This window comes from Coenobita brevimanus, chromosome 111 (genome assembly GCF_032717465.1).
Source record: "Coenobita brevimanus isolate Jiangsu-jjx chromosome 111, ASM3271746v2, whole genome shotgun sequence".
NCBI lineage: Eukaryota > Metazoa > Arthropoda > Malacostraca > Decapoda > Coenobitidae > Coenobita > Coenobita brevimanus.
The window spans coordinates 19,719,529-19,739,822 of NC_137064.1; the positions used below are offsets into that span (position 1 = coordinate 19,719,529).

Sequence of the window (20,294 nt, forward strand, 5' to 3'; positions counted from 1 at the left end):
CTCTCCCTCCATTTCACACTCAGATTCCTCCGAAACTCTTCATCCATTTTCTTATTACTGTCCTTCACCAGTCTCTTAACCTCCCTTCTCCTGCTCACATATACCTCTCTCTTCTCTCTCTCATCTTCTCCCCTACCTCTACTTGGTAACCATTCACTATATGCCTTCTTCTTTTGTTCCACAGCTCGTTTCACCTCATCATTCCACCATGCTGTCCCTTGCACACCCTTGCATCTCCTCCTCACTCCACAAACCGCCTCACATGCTGCGCCTATCTCTTTCGTGAATATCTTACATACGTCTTCCACCTCTTCCATCTGCTCTAGCTCATACTTTCCCAACCTTTCTTCCACTATGCTCTTATACTCTGTCATTTTCTCATTATCTTGCAATTTCTCCACTCTTCTCACAGGAGTTTCTTCCTCCTGTCTTCCCCTTCGTCTCCTCAACCACTTTCTTTGCAGCTCTACCTTGGCCATTACTAAGTGATGGTCCGAGACTCCATTCCCCCACCCTCTCCACACTCTTGCATCCAACACTTGTCTTCTCATTCGCTCATCCACACACACGTAGTCTATCATTGCCTTTCGTTCAACAAGTTCACCATGCATCCTCATTACTCTCCATGTATACTGGTTGATCATCTTATGCCGAAAGTAGGTGTTGGCTATTGCCAATCCCTTACAAGCACAGATGTCCACCAAAGCACTTCCATTCCCATCTACGTCAGCTGGCACACCCCACTGACCAACCACTGCATCCACTCGTACATTGCCAACTTTGCCATTCATGTCTCCAATCAACAGCACTCTCTCGCTCCTCTCAAACTTGTCCATACACGCTTCTACACTCGCCCAAAACTCATCTTTCACTCTTGCCACTCAATCCTCTGTCGGGGCATACACACATACAATCGCCCACGGTTGTATACCTATTTTCATCCTCACCCATACAATCCTTGCACCCACTGTTCCATACTCTCTTATATTCTCCTTGCACTTCTTGCTTATCATCAGATATACTCACTCTCTTGCCCTCTCATTTCATTGACTCCCGCACATATACCTAAACCATATTCCCATTCTCTCACCCTTTCACCTTCCCATTTAGTTTCAGTCAATCCACATATATCCACTTTCGCATCCTCAAGCACCTGAGAATATTGAAGCATTGAGGCAATCTCTTGTGCACTCTCCAAGATGTTCTGCACGGAAGCATACTTTAGCTTTTTTTTTTTTTTTTTTTTTATGCGAGGAAGAAGGAACCAAAGGCCATGACCCGCAGTAACAGTTCCTTCCAAGAGAAAAACAAAATACAATAGAGAGCCAAATTCAAGATCCGATCATTTTGAGATGCCTGGACACACTGCGTTTGAAAGACTGGAGATCATAGGCAGCAGGAAATACAGACAGAGGGAGACAGTTCCAGAGCTGACCTGTTGCATAAATGAAAGACTGGGAGTAACGGTTAACTCTTGCATTAGAGAGTTGGACAGAAAAGGGATGAGAGTTTGCTGCCAGACGGGTGCTACGTGCCCGTCGTAGAGGTGGAGGAATGCAAGCAGACAGTTCAGAGGAGCAGTGACCATTAAAGTAGCGATAGAAAAGAGATAAAGATGCAACAGTGCGGCGAAGAGACAGAGGTTGAAGGGAGTCAGTAAGAGGAGGAGAGTTAATGAGACGAAAAGCCTTTGACTCCACCCTATTGAGAAGAGCTGTATGTGGGGAGCCTCCCCACACATGAGAGTTGTACTCCACACAGGGGCGGATAAAACCTCTGTATAGAGTCAACAATTGTGCAGGGGTAAAGAAAGAGCGGAGTCGGCTTAGCACACCCAATCTCTTGGAAGCAGATTTTACAAGAGATGAATATGATCTTTCCAAGATAAGTCCTGAGTAAATGAAACCCCAAGCATGTTCAAGGATGATGCAGGATTCAGCTGAATATTATTAAACATTAATGGGTATACCTGTGGAAGATTTTGTCGGGTTGATAGGTGTAAGAACTGAGTCTTAGATGCATTAAAGACAACCATATTATTTTTACCCCAGTCAGCGATACGAGCCAAGTCAGACATTAGGTGTGCCATAGCCTCATCCCTTGTTTCTTGAAGTAACTGTTGAGATGGGCGTTGCGGAAACCGAATGGAAAGGTGAAGGGTGGAGTCATCAGCGTATGAGTGGATAGGGTTAGATGTACAGCTTAGAAGATCATTGATGAATAAAAGGAAGAGAGTTGGTGATAGGACAGAGCCCTGAGGAACACCACTGTTGATAGATCTAGGAGAAGAACGATGGCCGTCTACAACAGCGGCTATAGAACGACCAGAAAGGAAGCTAGCGATGAAGGCACAAATAGAAGGATAGAAACCGTAGGAGGGCAGTTTGGAAATTAAAGATTTATGCCAGACTCGATCGAAAGCCTTTGAGATGTCAAGTGCAATGGCAAAGCTTTCTCCAAAGTCCCGAAAGGAGGATGACCAGGAGTCTGAAAGGTAGGTGAGAAGATCGCCAGTGGAGCGTCCCTGACGGAACCCATACTGACGATCGGAAAGAAGGTTGTGATAGGAAAGATGCCTTAAAATTTTTCTATTAAGAATTGACTCGAAAACTTTTGAAATACAGGACGTTAAAGCAATTGGACGATAGTTGGAGGGTTGGGAGTGGTCACCCTTCTTTGGGACTGGCTGAATGAGAGCAAACTTCCAGCAAGAAGGAAAGGTACAAGTTGACAGACAAAGGCGAAAGAGTTTGCCTAGGCAGGGTGTAAGCACAGAAGCACAGTTCTTGAGAACAACAGGAGGGACCCCATCAGGCCCATATGCCTTGTTAGTACTGAGGCCAGTGATGGCAGAAAATACATCAACTGGAAGAAATTTTAACGTCAGCCATGAGGAAGTCAGAGAGGAGAAGTGATGGAGGAACAGCACCGGAATCGTCTAAGGTGGAATTGGAGGAGAAAGTCTGTGCGAAGAGATCTGCTTTATCAGTAGAAGAAATAGCTACAGAACCATCAGAGTAGAAAAGAGGAGGGAAGGATGATGAGGTAAAGTTGTTAGAAAGATTTTTGGCAAGGTGCCAGAAGGAGCGGGAAGAATTCGAGTTGGAGTGTTGAGAGCATTTAGTATGGATGAAATTATTTTTAGTAGAGCGAAGAACAGACTTAGCACGATTCCGGGCAGAAACGTAAAGATGATGTGATTCAGGGGTGGGTTGGCTCCGGTACCTTTTGTAGGCCCTCTCCTTGTTGCGGACAGCATTAGAACAAGCGTGATTAAACCAAGGCTTTCTTGCGTTAGTCAAAGGATATGAGAAAGGAATGTATGCTTCCATGCCCGAGAGAATAACCTCCGTAATGCGCGAGGCACACTCAGATGGTTCCCGGCCATGGAAGCAATAATCATTCCAGGGAAAATCAAAGAAGTACTGCCTGAGGGCCTCCCAGTTCGTGGCTCCAAAATGCCACAGACGACGTTTCCCTGGAGGGTCCACAGGCCGTACTGGAGTGATAGGACAGGTTAAGGTAATAAGGTTGTGATCGGAGGAGCCCAACGGAGAGAAAAGATTAACAGAGTAAGCAGAAGGATTAGTTGTCAGGAAGAGGTCAAGTATGTTGGAGCTCTCTCCAAGGCGGTCAGGGATTCGGGTAGGGTGCTGTACAAGCTGCTCTAGATCATTAAGGATAGAAAAGATGTAGGCTTGTTCACCAAGTGGATCCGTGAAAGGAGAGGAGAGCCAAAGGTGGTGGTGAACATTGAAATCTCCAAGAATGGAGATTTCAGAGAAAGGAGAAATGGACAGAATGTGTTCCATCGTAGAAGTAAGATAGTCGAAGAATTTTTGATAGTCAGTAGAATTAGGGGATAAGTAAACAGCACAGATATATTTAGTCAGAGAATGACAGGAAAGCCGAAGCCAGAGTGTGGAGAATTCAGAAGAATCAAGTTCAGGAACACGAGAGCAAGATAAGTCGTTGCGTATGTATACACAACAGCCACCTTTGGCTTTGAAATGAGTATAGAGAAAGTAGGAGGGTACAGAAAAGGGTTTGCCATCGGTTGCCTCAGACAGCTGAGTCTCCGTCAGAAAAAGAAGGTGAGGTTTAGAGGAGGAGAGGTGATGCTCAACAGAGCGAAAGTTAGATGAAAGGCCGCGAATGTTGCAGAAATGAAGAAGAAGAGAGTCAGACAGTGGTTCCAGGCACCTCGAGTCGTCACCGGGAGAGGGGCAGATGGCGGGGGCATTTATGGTCCCCCCCCTGGGGACTCCGAGGCTTGATTGATAGACGCCATTTTTGTTGATTTTTGAAAAGGAAGTGTAGTGTGTACTTTGCATGTAGTTTGGTGAAGATAGTTAGAGAAATTTGTACTGGAGAGCATGCTGGCCTACTCTCTGTGTAACTGAGACACTGAAAAAGTTCAGCAAAGGGGGATGGTCAGGAACTACTCCTGAGGGCTGATGAAACGGGAGCTCCAGCACTCCCTGTCATCAGCTTTCCATCCTCCTCGGGAGTACTGCCCTGCTCGACTGGTGCTACAGTCTACTCCGGGAAACTGCAAGGAGAATCTTACACAAAGACCTTTGCTTCCATCCATACAAAATGATGGTTGTGCAAGAACTCAATGCAAGAGACTGGATAAGCCGCAGGAAGTTATGAGAACATTCTGGAGCATGTTCCGGAAGATGCTCTTCTCTTGTGCAGTGACGAAGCACATTTTCATTTGAGTGGCTCTATAAACAAACAAAATTTTCGTTATTGGTCTGAAGACAGTCCTCACATGCTACACAAAAGACCGTTGCACTCCGATCGAGTGACTGTGTGGTGCGCTGTTGCCAATGTTGGCATCGTGGGTCCTTATTTCTTTGATGAGGGTGGTGTAACTGTTACCGTAACTTCTGAGTGTTACATTGATATGCTCAAAAACTTTCTAAGGCCACAACTTGAACACCTTGAGCTTGAAGAACTCGATGTGTGGTTTCAGCAAGATGGAGCTACGGCACACACAGCTCAAAGATCATTGCAAGTGGTGAGGGAAATGTTTCCAGATCGGATGATATCGTTTCGTGGTGATATTGGGTGGCCGGCTCGTTCTCCTGACCTCGTTCCTTGTGATTTTTTCTGTGGGGCTGCCTTAAATCACGAGTGTAAACTCATCGACCCCAAACTCTTGAAGCCCTTAAGGCTGTTATTCAGCAGGAGATAGCCGCTGTTCTACTTGACATGACACGTCAAGCCATGGCAGTCTTCAGAAATCGCCTCCAACCATGTATAGACAGTGACGGCCACCATTTGGACGATGTCATCTTTAAAACATAATGAATAAAAACTGTATTGAATGAAGTTTCATGTGTGCAAATAATATTTTGATTATATTTAACCATTTTTTTTTCATTTACATTTGAAATGTGGGAGGGTTTTCTGGGTCACCCTGTATATATATATATATATATATATATATATATATATATATATATATATATATATATATATTGCCAGATGCCTCAATCCTGTTTGGGGTGGCCACAAACATATCGCCTCCACGTCGCCCTGTCCCCCGCCATTTCACTGCTCTACTCCTAACTCACACCCCCCTCTCTCATATACCTCTCCATCCCATTCCTCCATCTCATCCTCGGCCTCCCCCTCCCTCTTCGCCCCTCCATCTCACTCACATACACTCTCTTCGTCAGTCTTTCACCCTCCATCCTCTCCACATGGCCAAACCACCTCAGTGTGTTCCTCATAACGCTTCCTATCACATCCACATCCACACCACAACGCTCCTTTATATCCTCATTCGTCAGCCTGTCTCTCCATGTGACTCCACAGGCTCCTCTTAAATACCTCATTGCCACTGCTCTCACTCTTGACTTGTGTCCCTCCAACAACGTCCAAGCTTCACTTCCGTAAGTTAGAGTTGGTATCACAATACTGTCGTGTAGTAGCTTTTTCACTTCCATGCTCACTTCCCTGTTTCTTATCACTGCTTTCAAAGAACCAGCAACGTTTCTTCCATGCTGTACCCTTTCAAGCACTTCACCCTCCAAACCTCCATCCTTACTCATCACACTACCCAGGTACTTAAACGTACTCACATTTTCCAATTCCTCACCAGCCAACCTCGCAGTACATTCACTGACTTCACCTCTTTCAAAGACCATCACTTTACTCTTCCTTACATTCACCTTTAGATTCCGTTTCCCACACACTCTCCCAAACTCATCCACCAAGCCTTGCAGCTCCCCTTCGTCTTCACTCAACAACACAGTATCATCTGCAAACAACAGCACAGGGAGTTTCCAAACACTATCCTCTCTCACCAGGGCCACTCCAACATCCACTACCCTACCTTGTACCTCTTTTGTTACCCCATCCATGTACAGATTGAACAACCACGAAGACGACACATCCCTGTTTCAACCAAACCTTCAAAGAGAAAAATTCACTTAGTTCACCATCCACACGCACTGAAGCCTTAGCACCATCATACATACTCTTCACAGCATTCAACAACTTCCCATCTACTCCATATATTCTTAATACTTTCCACAATCCTTGTCTATCCACCCTGTCATATGCTTTCTCCAAATCCATGAAAGCCGCATACAACTTCTTTCCCTTCTCTAGAAACTTTTCCACTAAAGATCTAAGAATGAATATCTGATCTACACAACCTCTTCCCTTCCTAAAGCCTCCCTGTTCTTCTCCAACTAATTCCTCTGTTCTTTCTCTAACTCTGTCATATATATATATATATATATATATATATATATATATATATATATATATATATATATATATATATATATATATATATATATATATTCTTAGGCCAATGCCTTTAGCGGATTCATGCACACATACATTATAGGATGGGTGGTTTGTCACTTTTTTCCGGGATAACTGCCCAATATACTGTACATCAATTAGACCACCTGATGCCCAGCGAAAACTGTTGGGGTAGTATCGTTTATTTTTGGGTCTGAGCACCGAATACAGCACTCCAACACCAACAACGCATGATGGCCGAGTGGGACCTATTCAGAAGAAATTAAAGAACTGTAGTTATACAGACCTGTTACCTGTCTCTGACAGGCTGCAGGGGGTTATCGCTAATTGAGGGGAGGACCGGTCCATTACAAACTTTTCTTTGCAGAGACTGTGCGATAATTTATAGGTTTTGATAAAAACACACATTTGGTTATTATGTTATGTTGAAACACCTCTTTATGCGAGAGGGCTGTTAGCAGTGCATTTATATAGTAATATATCCATACTCTTTTATGGAAATTTTACTCCATTAATAAAATAATCACACCCTTATTACCTTCTTAACCTCCTTATCCTGCACACAGATGTGTAGATAATATCAACTCCACTCCAGCTTTATACGAAATATGGAAGAGTACTGGAAGAAAAGTATGGAGAGCCCGCCATGAAACGACTCCGAAACACAGGAAAAAACTTCTTTAAGAGTAGGAAAAATACTTGTAGCAAGAAACCTAGCACTGCTACCTGTGTATCTGACAGTCATAGCATATGAGACAGACAGACAGACAGAGAGTAGGGGGGATGGAGAGAGAATACGGGGAGCGAGGGAGGGGAAGGATAAGGAGAGTGGGAGTGGGGAAAGAGAGGGAGGGAAGGAGGGAGTAGGGGAGAGAAAGAGGGAAGGAGGGAGGGGGGATAGAAGGAGGGGGAGAAGGAGAGATCAGACATAATAACAGTATCGGAGTAAACAGACTTCGGCTGAATGGAGGGATTAAGAACAACATTCATAGAATATCGCCCCAAGGGTCCTTTTCCTTGAAAAAAAAAAAAAAGAAAAAAAAAAAGCTAGAAGTATGTAAGGGGAAAATGAGGTGGGGAATATAGGATATCGTACATCTGGATATGGAGTCAGTATTACCAGATGAAATCTGGTCGAGGCAAATCTGAGGTGTGTAGGAATACTTGTGGCCAATAGTACAAGGTGAAGCATTGGCGAAATAGTGTTTATTCTGTTGATGGCCGTGCAGTCGATAAGCACACATCTCTTCTTCCACAACATACTATCAGACTTATCATGCTCCTTTCCTATAGTACTGTACTTTGACTCTAACGACGGAGATTTTCGTCCTTCTTCTGTAGCCTATTCCCGTGGCTCAGTGATAGAATAAGGTAGATGCAGCCCTGAATCCTTTCCATAGCACTAGCAGCATATACTAGTTTTAATTTCTTGCTATAGCTCAACCGTCATGAGGGAGATGGAAAGTTTACATCTGGCTGATTTGAACAGGGTGTTGTCAGTAACAGCACTTTGTTGGGACTCGCCTTTATACAGTATGCGTCACTTCCTCGCTACCATGAGGTTTTGTAATTTGTTCTTGATTATGACAGATGAATATATTTTGTGTAGGAGATTCTCTTTGTAGAAGTGTTCGAAAATACTGTACCAAACCCATACAGTTCAAAAGGTCTACCCTAAGCTGAATAAAAATCATCAGGAAATAGCAACAGTACATAAAGGAGGTCCTCTGATTGATTAAAATTTATATTGCAAAGAGAAGGCAATCCCCCAAATTTTGATGATAACTTCTGAAGCTTGTGTCGAATATATAAGATACAGAGGTCGGTTTATGCCGGCCAATTGGACGAATGGCCGACAATTTGTTTATGCCAAAGTGCAAGTCTTTTTCGAGAACAGTAGTCACAAAAAATGAATTTACATCCAGGTCCCAGTTGTACTGGTGGATGAGCAAGGACAAGGTGGAAATTGGCTTTGATCGCACTTATACAGTTGTAAACCTAAATATAGATATACCGGTACTTCATTACGTTAAAGAACGAGACAGTCAATAGTGATTTTCAAAACTTATTAATGTGACGTTCTGTAAGGAAAAAAATACAGCATGGCGTGTTCGAGCTCCATAATGCTTCGACTAAACACTGGATCTGTTTCTTGCTTGCAACTGTATAGCACTTATAGCATTGCATATATACTATAATTATAAAGCCGTATTCTCGTTGACACCGAAAATCTCGTAGTATAATTATTACTTAGCAATTTACTGTGTATATTACACATTACTGACCTCTACCCGGTGACTTCGTTTTAAAATTTAAATAAGCTGTTTCTAGAAGTGCTGGAGAGGAACACCTCACAGTGACACCGGTATGATCACGGTAAGGATTCTCTAGACCCTGGATGTGATTGGGGGGCTTCATTGCCCGGCTATAAATATGTCCCTCATCTTCTTCCTTATCCCTCTGAAAGGACAATTGTGGATTGCAGAAAAAAGGCGGCTTCAACCTGCGGTCAACTGGCTGCACGTTTTAGATGAGCCTGAAGCAACAACAACAAGCTACCTCAAGACGACTGAATTCGTCATAGGAGGGACTTTTTGAGAATGGAGGGGTTAGATATAACCTCCACGAACCCCTTCATTACCAGACTCTTTCCTTCAGTCGAATATGACTGCCTGATTATAATTTAAAATACGGTTGTGGACATTTATATTGATCCAGTTTTCTTTTTTTTTTTTTTTCACTACAGATAACAAGACACAGCAGCGAGTTGTTCCAGAGGAGCATGTGGAATTATGGAGAGATGGAGAGATAACTGAGAAAGTAAAGAAGGGTTGTTGTAGATGATGTGCATGTGATTGAAAGTATTAAGAGAAATACAGTAATCTCTCAGTTATCTGGCATAATTCATCCAACTGCAATGCCGGACATTGTAGAATGTTGGATAATACATATGTACCACCAATTGGCTATCCATTTGGTGTTAAGCCAGATAATGTCACTACCCTAAGATATTCGTCTCGACCCTCTATCCTAAAAACTTTCCAACAATATTACCCGTGAATAAAAATTAAAATGAAGCACGAAATACAATACAGTACTGATACGGTGCATATACTATAGTCCAGTAATACAGTACATAATATAATCATACTGTATTGTGACTGACTGGCACATTGTGAGGTGTGCCTGCGCACCAACTGGGTCCCATGTCTGAGACGGATGATACACCTCACCACTGGCAAGTGCATAGTACTCGCCTATTCGTTCCCGTTTCTGAGCCTGATATTGCCTACTTTTGCCAGATATTGTTTTAACAGAGCCAAGCAAAAAGTGCCGGATATTGCACTGGGCCAGATATTGCAGTGATGCATAACAGAGATTACTCTGCTTGGAAATAGTTTGGCCATGTGGAGAGGACTAAGAAGAGAGATAGTATATGTGAGTGAGGTGGAAGGGGAGAGGGGGAGGGGGAGACCTAGGATGAGAGAGGAGGGTATGATTTATTTTCTTCATATCAACATAGTCTGCATCAATATTCTAGAGAATCTGAACCCCTTCATCTCGGTGTAGGTTTCTAATGTGTAGGTTAACGTATTTTATTTAAGTAAGGAATGACCTCAAGTGGTGAAATGGACAATGTAGGTCGTATTTGTTTACTTCAGATTAAAAGCCTCTCCTAGAGATGAAATTCTCTGGATATAAATGTAAGTTAAAGGTGGAAGCACAAGCCATGAGGAGCTTTTTGCTCCTTAGGACTTTGAGCCTGTGGGGGATTATTCATTTGCTGTCCTTGGATACAAAGCCACTGCAAGATCAGGTTACCACAGTTATCTCCCTAATCTTCATTTAACAATAAAATAGAAATAATGTCACTGTATTGAAGGGATTTAAGTGTAATGTGCAAAATAAAGCACTGAGGAAGAGGAGTTGCAAAATCTCCTAAGCCAAAGGAGAATACACCCCAGTCTAATATAAATCTTTCATTTCTAAACTGCCCTCTTACGGTTTCTATCCTTCTTTCTGTGCCTCCATCTCTAGCTTTCTTTCAGGTCGTCATAAAGCTGCTGTTGTAGACGGCTACTGTTCCTCTCCTAGAGCTTTCAATAGTGGTGTTCCTCAGGACTCTGTCCTGTCACCAACTCTCTTCCTTCTGTTCATCAGTGACCTTTAAAGCTGTACATCTAACCCTATCCATATGCTGATGCCTCCACCCTTCACCTTTCCATTCACTTCTCACAGCGTCCTTCTCAGCAGTTACCTCAACAAACAAGCGATGAGGCTGTGGCACACCTAATGTCTGACTCATATCTCTGATTGGGGTAAAAGTATTCTTGTTACATCAAAAACTCACTTCCTACATCTTTCAACCCTTCAAAATTTTCCACAGGAGTGCACTATAATTTGTAACAATATGCCGCTCAATCCTTCATCATCTTTGAACATACTTGGGGTTTCATAATCCTGGGATTCATCTAGTCATATAACCTCTTGTGTAAATCTGCCTCCAAGAGATTATGTGTGCTAAGCCGACTCCGTGCCTTTATCCCTGCTCAGTTGTTGACTTTTTATAGGGGTCTTATTCGCTCCATGGGTGGTGAGGCTCCCCACATGCAGCTCTTCTCAGTAAGTCTTTTAATCTCAGAAGCTGTCCTCTTTCTACTGGCTCCCTTCAACCCATGTCTCTTCGGCGCACTGTTGCGTCTTTATCTCTTTTCTTTCTCTAGTTCAATGGTCACTGCTCCTCTGAACCGTCTCCTTGCATTTCTCCACTATTTCGGTGGATGCATAGCATCTGTCTGGCAGCAAACTCTCATTCTTTTTCTGTCCAGCTCTCTAATGCAAGAGTTAACTGTTACTCCTAGTCCTTCATGTATGCAACAGGTCAACTCTGGAACTGTCTTCCTCTTATTGTATTTCCTACTGCCTATGACCTTCAGTCTTTCAAACGCAGTGTGTCCAGGCATTGCGAAATGAACTGATCTTGAAGTTGGCACTCTCTTGTTTTATTTTTTCTTGGAGTGAACAATCTTGCGGACTCCTAGCCTTGGGTTCCTTCTTCTCTACATAGAAAAAAAAAATCTCAGTTCAAAGCTAGATTTACTAACAAACTTAGGATCAACTCCCTTTCCTAACTATGATTCATCTTTCCTGGAAGAACAAGTATAAAAGACGGACCATCATAGCCAGGACATTGATTTAAGAAGTTACAGTAATATCAGTCCCTTATTGGAGGTAAGATCTGTTTTTGCAGGAGGGATCTTGTTCTTCCATGAATGGATTCAGGGGTATTGCCCCCTGTTGCCCGTGCAACACCCTCTGGTTTTTCACAATGAAATTTGTATACAGTTCAACTTGTATTCTTTTAATTGCTGTTATTTCTGCCACAGAATATCGTATGCTTGGTTCACAAACTATAGGTTTCATATTTATTGTTCACATCTCATTCTCGGTTCCGTATACAGTAGTTTAATAATCCATTACTGCTAAATATCAAGCAGTACTAAGTGGCTGTAAAAAAGGAGATGCCAAAGCTTATTAATTTGGAATAGGATAAGGCAACACTTCAGGAATAGTCCCAGATCCGTAAATGTCTACCTGCTAAGACAAACATGTTCGTCGACTGCGTGACCTGCGTCAGGGGCTGGGGTAAAACAGCTGGGAATGGCGAGTAAAGGAATTGGTGGGATAGACTTGAAATCTGGCAGGCAATGGGACTGAGGAAAGTATACCCTGTGAAAACAGATGCTGTAGGATTAAAAGTTTGAGTTCAGTGAGAGGATTTTTCAAAGTTCTTTCCAAGAATATGATAAATTCTTGTTGATTATCTGCCCTACCAAACCTGGCGTTTGATAGGGCAGGTAAAAATAAGCCCTACGAGAAAGAAATTATGCTTGTTAGTGAATCACCCTAGATTCACACACTAACGACATAATCCCTGTCGTGACTAGAAATTATTGTTTTTGCAGGAAGAATATGAAATAGAAGTATGAAATATTCTGCACTTTCTTTTCTTAGTTCTTCCTGAAAAAAATATTTAACGTATGATTTCCAGCTTCTCATAACTTTTTTTTTTTTTTTTTTTTTTTTTTTCCCGCAGAACAGAAGACCGAGCATTTTCACTGTCCTCCTTTCTTTATCCTTTATAATTTCAAATCATAGTTACGACAGGGAATAAAACATAAGTTTGTGTAGGCTATCTTGGCTCAAGTTGTGATGCTACAATCGCTATTGGAAATGATGTAACTGTTTCCAAAATACTTCAGTCATTCCGGGTAAGGTCATGTCTACCACATGTATAATCAGTCATCTGTGTGATAAAAAGTCGTCTCTTACAGTCATGTTGTCCTATATGTCTCTCATAATGAATAAATACAGGAACTACAAAAAAAAAAAAAAAAAAAATGTTCGACAACTTTCCCAAAGTGCTCATGGGTGTGCCAGACATCTTTCCCAATCGTTGCCCAATAGTAGAAGGCATCTACTCTGCCGAGTATCCTACTGCTTAAATTTCTGGCGCTTCGGCACATTAAGATTAAATATTGATTTGGCACACTCCCTGCCTAATTTTCACTCTACATACTTTTCTCCTTCCTAATTTTATCAAGATTTGAATTCAAGATGGGAAACTCTTGGTCAAACAAAACACGTGCATCAGGAGTAACCAGAACAGAACACCATGTGTGGTATGAACATACAGTATAAGTTTGAGTGTATACTCATCTGGGCTAGCTGAAGTGACAAAGTCTGTGTATGTCTCGCTTTTACCTAACTTATATATTATTAAAGAATATTCTGTTTCATGAAATACATACGTTCCCTGTTTTTGCTATTTCTGTGCAAGGAATAGAGACTGTTTTTGTAATCTTTAACAAAGTAAACGAAATTAATAAAACGTCGATAAACAATGCGTTTGGTCATGTTCAGTCATTGTGAGGATTCTCTTGCTCACACATTAGCCCTATGTAATATGATGGCCTGCGTCAAAGAGTGAATTCTGTTTCTCTTCATGGCTGATCACGTATGATCTTACGCAACCGAAGATACTCTTCGTTTTCTGCCTTACCTTCCGCACACGGTGAGGAGAAAAGCGGAAAACAAGCCTAGCAAAGCTGCACAACCCCAATCCACAACAGGAGACTGGACCTGCAACCTCAAGTAAGTCCACTGTAAGCCCTAAAATGATTTCCGTATCTTTACCATCGTTACCCGTTAACTGTTTTCTATAATGCTAATAATCGGAACCATTTCCGCTTCCCTCTCCACCACTGAGAAAGGCTGCTCATTAACCACCCCAAGCATAGTTATCTACGAGTTGGAGAAACGCACGTGACATTTCAGTAGTGAAATGTCACGTGTGTTTGATGACAAATTTTAATATTAGCCTATATTAAAGTTTTTTTTTTCCACATTCTTTTCATGGTAACATGTACTGAATGTGTAAGTCGATGTCAGATATTAACTGAAGACAGTATTCCTAATTGCACTCGAGAGAGAGAGAGAGAGAGAGAGAGAGAGAGAGAGGTGACGAAAGTTTCACTGTTTTTGAAATTGTAATGCTAGGTGTTTAAGGCTCGACTTCTCGTTCCTAGAACACCTAACGTGTAGCGGGGTCCTCTTTCGAGACCGGGGCTTAGGACAAATAAGAGAGAGGCAGGACACAAAAACTCCAGGCAATAACCTTTACACGTGTATGGCTCGGTCAGACAAGGGACAACAGCAGATGTTACAACACAATATTTGGTCAATTAAAAACACTTATAACTAGAAAATCAGTATCTCGCAGGATACTATGGTAGTATGCACTTGAACTGACACTCGAGGCGGAGTGTGCAGAATTAGTACAGTCCAAGGTCTCTGTGCACGTGGGGGAGTTAGTGGTGTGGCTCACTAGGGGAGGGCGTAAGGCACTGGGGTTTAATTGTAATTATGGTAGTATGAGGCGGGGGGCATTGATAGCGCGTTTCAACTTATTATTTTCTGAGAGCAATGGACTTTCGGTTAATTATTAATACAAGCTGCGCGGGGTGGGTGTTTCTCTTATTTCACTACAGTCCAAGGTTTCTGTGCGCGTGGAGGAGTTAGAGATGAGGCTCACTAGGGGAGGGTGTCAGGCCCTGGGGTCTAATTGTATTTATGGTAGTATGAGGCAGAGGTTATTGATAGCGTGTTCGATTTACTATTTTCTGAGAGCAAGGGGCTTTTGGTAAATTATTAATACAAACTCCACGGCTTGGGTATTTCTCTTATTACAATATGAGGGATGTTGCACATGGGTCTTATTCAGTATCACTTAGACTCTGCATGGGTTATTCACTGTTCCACCCTGTCGTATACTAGACCACTATTCCAATTTCACGTACACACTTGGTCTGGTACTATGAATGCACTTTGTCGCCTTGTCACTGTTACACTACACTAAGGGCGCAATCACTGTCTCATAAGTCACTGGGTGGCGGGTGCGGCGGGGAGGCACGCCGGCGACAGTTCTGCCGAGACAGGTGCACCGCCAGGGGAGGTTGTGCCGAGAGGGCACAGACTACGCGCATGGGCGTCTTCTCTCGTCCAGGGCTATGGGTGGCGAAGGGACCTGTGCTTTCTGGGCTAGGAACAGGAGTATGGCCCTCGGGACTGGGGCCGAACAATTCCCTGAACCTCTCGTTCAGGTCTCAGCTGGAGGTAGAGGTCCTCCGCCGTCGGGGCGTAGGGAGGTCCTGCCCAGGTGTTCTGGGGAGGGCCTGGAGTTCCCAAGGGCTGCGGCCCCCAGAGCCAGGCTGCGCCATCAGGGAGGGGCTGCGACACCGGTCTGCATCAGGGTCCGTCAGGTGGGTTTTCTCCAGGGCCAGTCGTAGGGAGCAGAGGCCAGGGGAGGCTATAGGGTCTCTCCAGTACTCTCTTACATCCTCTGCATCGGGGGTCAGGACACTCGGTTCATGCTGGGGCGGCAGGGCTGCTCTTGACTGCTTCCGGCAGTGGGGCCCAGCTACTGGCCGTGGGTTCCCAGGGGCGCGACCATAGGGTGCCGAGGCCCGGCTACTGGCCGTGGCCTGAGAGGGGGAATGGTTACCAGCGCATCTCGGGACACCTTTGGAGTGGCTACCGGCTGTCTGATGAAGGCAGGAGCGGCTTCAGGCCGACTCCTGCAGGAAGGGTGTGGAGCGGCTACAGGCCGACTCGGGGGCAACACCTTCGGAGCGGCTACCAGCTGTCTGAAGAAGGGGGGAGCGACTACAGGCCGACTCCTTCAGCTGGTACGAGGAGCGGCTACAGGCCGACTCAGTGGCAACGCCTTCGGAGCGGCTACCGGCTGTCTGACGAAGGTGGGAGCAGCTGCAGGCCAACTTCCCAACTCCTGCAGGAAGGGTGTAGAGCGGCTACAGGCCGACTCAGGGGCAATGCCTTCAGAGCAGCTACCGGCCGTCTGACGAAGGTGGGAGCGGCTACGGGCCGTCTCTGGAAGGACACCTTCTGATGAAGGCAGGAGTGACTACAGGCTGTCTCCTTATTACCCTCAGGTCGGCTACTGGCCGATTCCCTAACGAGGGGTGGGCAGCTACCGGCTGTCCCAAGAGGGAAGACGCCTTCGGAGAGGCTACTGCCACACTCCTGAAGAAGGCGGGAATGGCTACAGGCCAACTCCTTAGGTGCACTGGTAGGAGCTGGACAGACAGCTCCACCCCGAGATGGGTTGGTGGAAACTCGCCCAGAAGGTAGTGCAGGATTCCTGCTATGGCGACGGCGGGAGGGCTCTGAGTCATAGGGGTGTACGGCCCGGGCTGACTTGTGCCGTTGTCATGCCGAGTCTTGGTGCGCCGCTCCTGCTCCTCCGTGGGGTCCTTGTGGGAGTGTCTGGGAGTTTACGGGGGCACTATGCTGAATTCCTGGTGCAGGTTGTTGGACGATCCAAGGGACACTGCTGTATTTCAGAAATAGTAAATTAAACATTTCTTCTTACAAAGCACACAACTGCTGTGACATCCACGAACTGTTCTACTATAAAACGAAATAAATTTCATCCTATAAGGAACGTATTTAACGCTAGCCTTGGGAGTTGACATTTTTTTTTTTTTTTTTTAATGATAATTAATGTACTGTGACACAACTTCCCATGGCAAATTTATAGTCAGGGGCAAAAGTTCATTATATGTTCACCTCATTTTTGCTTATCATTCTGCTGATATTCCTCAGCTGAGAGAGGCCTGGTATGTTGCTCTGCCGAGTCTGCCCACAGAGATGATGCAGCTTGAGGGAGTGACGAATTATCTACGTGTGAAGTATAACAATCAGTGTAGGCTATTGTTACACAATATTCAAAGAAGTTTGTTGGCACTATAGACTCTATCACTGGCCTTCGAGATATTTTTCGTAATCTCGTTATTTATCGTTATGGCGTGAATCAGTATTTATGCCAGCAAGTGTATAAACAGAGACAAAATTTGGCCTACAAGTCAACTGCACCTGTGTTCGTCACTTTCTTCCCTGACGCATGATATATAAGGCAGTCATCTAGGGGAAGTGTAATATATCAAACCTCTTTCAGCTTAAGAATACAGTATTAGTCAGCAAAGGAAAGTGACAAGTAGAAGAAGTGAAATATTAAACGAATTTTTTCCCAACTGCACCCCGATGGTCTCCATTTTCGCCGTCCAGTGTCTTATCCCCATCCTTTCCGTTTTTCAGTTTATTCTTGCTGTCACCTGAGGAATTCATCTTTGGATAGTCTTTTCGAGCTGGAGGAGGTAGACATAACATTCACTAACCCCATCTCCAACAGAGATTCTTTGTAATAAGTGAAATATTAGGCACACTTTTGTCCCCGACTGTAAATGATGATGATGATGATGATGATGATGATGATGATGATGATGATAATGATGATGATGATGATACTGTTGTGTTGCAGTGCGAGTGGGTCGTGAAGTGGTGAGACTGCAATTGGAAAGATTAAGAAGAGGCAGAATGATGACTGGCGAAGCTACGGACATCATTAAGGTGGGCCAACATGACATTCATTTCTCTCTCTCTCTCTCTCTCTCTCTCGTGTGTGTGTGCGCGTGTGTGTGTTTTCCTTCTCTCCTGTAGTGTTGGCAGATTTAGTTTTTCTAATCTTTCTTCGTAGCTTAGATCCCTTAAGCTTGGTACCCATCTTGTACCGGCCCTTTGAACTTTTTCAATCTTATCTATGTGTTTTTTGAGATGAGGATTCCAGACTACTGATGCAAACTCCAGGGTTGATTTGATGAATGATGTTGTTATCTTTTTCAGCATGACGTCATTTATGTACGTGAATGCTATACACATGTTTGCAAGCAGTGTTTACATGTTCTGTACCTTCTCACTGATGTCATCAGCCGGAGATAGTCTGTTATTAATGATCACACCAACTGTAGGTCCTTCTCTCCTCCTAATGTGTGTAGGGTTTTACTTCTTAACTTACAATCCCAATCTGGTCTTTTTCCACTTTTTTTCAAACTTGATTACATGACACTTGTCTACATTGAACTGCGTTTTCCATGTACTACTCCATTCATGAAGGTTATTTAATTCTTCTTGTAGCTCTTTACAAGAGTCTGTGTTAGTAATTCTCCTTTGTATTTTTGCATCATCAGCAAACATATTTAGATAGCTTTCATTGCCAGTGTTACTATCTGTCATTTATATTCACTAAAAACATAATTGATGCTAGCACTGAGCCCTGTGGAATTCCACTAGTCACTTCCCTCCATGATGAGTAATTTTCCCTTAGTACTGTTCTCATTTCCCTTTTTCTGAGAATATCATACATCCAATAGTACAGTTTGCCTCGGATTCTTCCTTAATGATACAGTTTCTATAAAAGTTTTTGGTGCGGTACTCTGTCAAATGCTTTCTTGAAATCTAGGTTGATACTGTACGCCCACCATTCTCTTTTCTGTAATGATTCTGCAACTCTGTCATAGTAGCTTAATAGGTTAGTAACACATGATTTTCCCTTTCTAAAACCAAACTGCCTTTCTGTTATCATATTGTGTTCTTCTAGATAGTTTACCCAAACTTTTCTTATCATCTCTGCCAGTATCTTACAACACTGGTTAGTGAGACTGGTCAGTAGATGAGTGGATTTTGTCTGTTCCCTTTCTTGAATAAGGGAACAATGTTTGCTTTCTTCCAAAAATTAGGTAGTTTACCTTGACCCAAGGATTCCCTGAATATTAAAGATAACGGTCTACTAAACTCCTTTGCACATTCATGTAGCACCCAGCATGAAATTTCGTCAGGGCCATTTGCTTTTCCTTTGTCTAATTTACTTAGCTCCTCTCGTCTTTCTTTTCCTGATAATTGTATATCTGGTAATATGTGTGGGCATGCATGTTCCATATTATCCCTCTCAAAATTATTTTCTTCTGTAAAAACTTATTGGAAATTCTTATTTAGTGCTTCACAAATGTCTTTCTCTTGTGTACAGATGATCCCCTCATCCATAATGGATTGTATTATATCTTTACTCTGGTTTTGCTTCGGATGTAACTGGAAAATAGCTTCGGTTGATCAATTTATTTATGATATCTTCCCCAAACTGTCTTTGGGCTTCTCTCCTTATTCTTGTATAATCGTTTCTTGCCTGTTTATAGTTGTTATTTGTCTTTTCACCATTGTCTTCTGTATCTATTCCACAATAAGTCTGTTTTTTTCTTTTGATTTTTTACATTCTTCATTAAACCATTTCTTTATTTTCATTTCTGTCCCTTTGTGCTGAGGGATGTGATTTTGGATACCTATTTCATAAAGTTCACAGAATTTCCTATATATAACATTTAAATCTTGTCCTCTAAGCTCTTTTTTCCAATCTGTTCTAAGAACTATTTCTTTAGGTCATGATAGTTGCCCTTTTTGTAGTTTAGGCTGTTTTCGTAACTTTCATTATTGTTAACTATGCCATAGGCAACCCTGAAGTTGCAGTTTAATACTGCATGGTCGCTTTTGCTGATCTAGTACTGATGGTACATCGTCCTCTTTTTCTGGTGCTTTCCTTTACGTGTTGAGTTAGGAAAAACTCCACGAGATCCAGGAGCTTTTGGTACCAACAGCTTTCCTGGTGTTTTATACCTAGAATATTCCAATTTACATTTGTATTGGAATCTCCAGTTAACACAATTCTTTCATATTTCTCCTCCATTCTATGTAATAATGCTGTTAAACTCTGAATTGTGTTCTCTGCCAGGTCTTCATATTCGCCTCTTTCCCAAGTGTTTGATCGGGGTGGCATGTATAAATTTGGCACAATTAATTTCCCTTCACATGTATTAATCTCTACTGCAATCATTTCTAGTTGTGAGGGTATATCTAGTTCTATTTCTTTGACTTGTAGATTTTTATTTGTTAATATCATAATTCCTCATCCTTTTTTTAAGTTCCTATCTCTTCTTCATATACTGTATTCCTCTAGGTTTAAGGTATCGTTTGATATCCTTGGTGTTAATTTTGTTTCAGCTAGGCAACTAATATGTGGTTCTTTTTCTTTGATATAA

The 20,294-nt window shown here is 43.0% G+C and overlaps 1 protein-coding gene across 1 annotated transcript in view; it reads left to right on the forward strand.

Annotated features, from left to right (window-relative positions):
- Positions 1–20,294, forward strand: part of LOC145417729 (uncharacterized) — a 224,527-nt gene that overhangs the window by 134,174 nt on the left and 70,059 nt on the right. Inside the window, exon 6 of the mRNA XM_080286329.1 lies at positions 17,690–17,778. Within this exon, the coding sequence (XP_080142455.1) occupies positions 17,690–17,778 (89 nt within the window). The remainder of the gene's footprint in view (positions 1–17,689; positions 17,779–20,294) is intronic.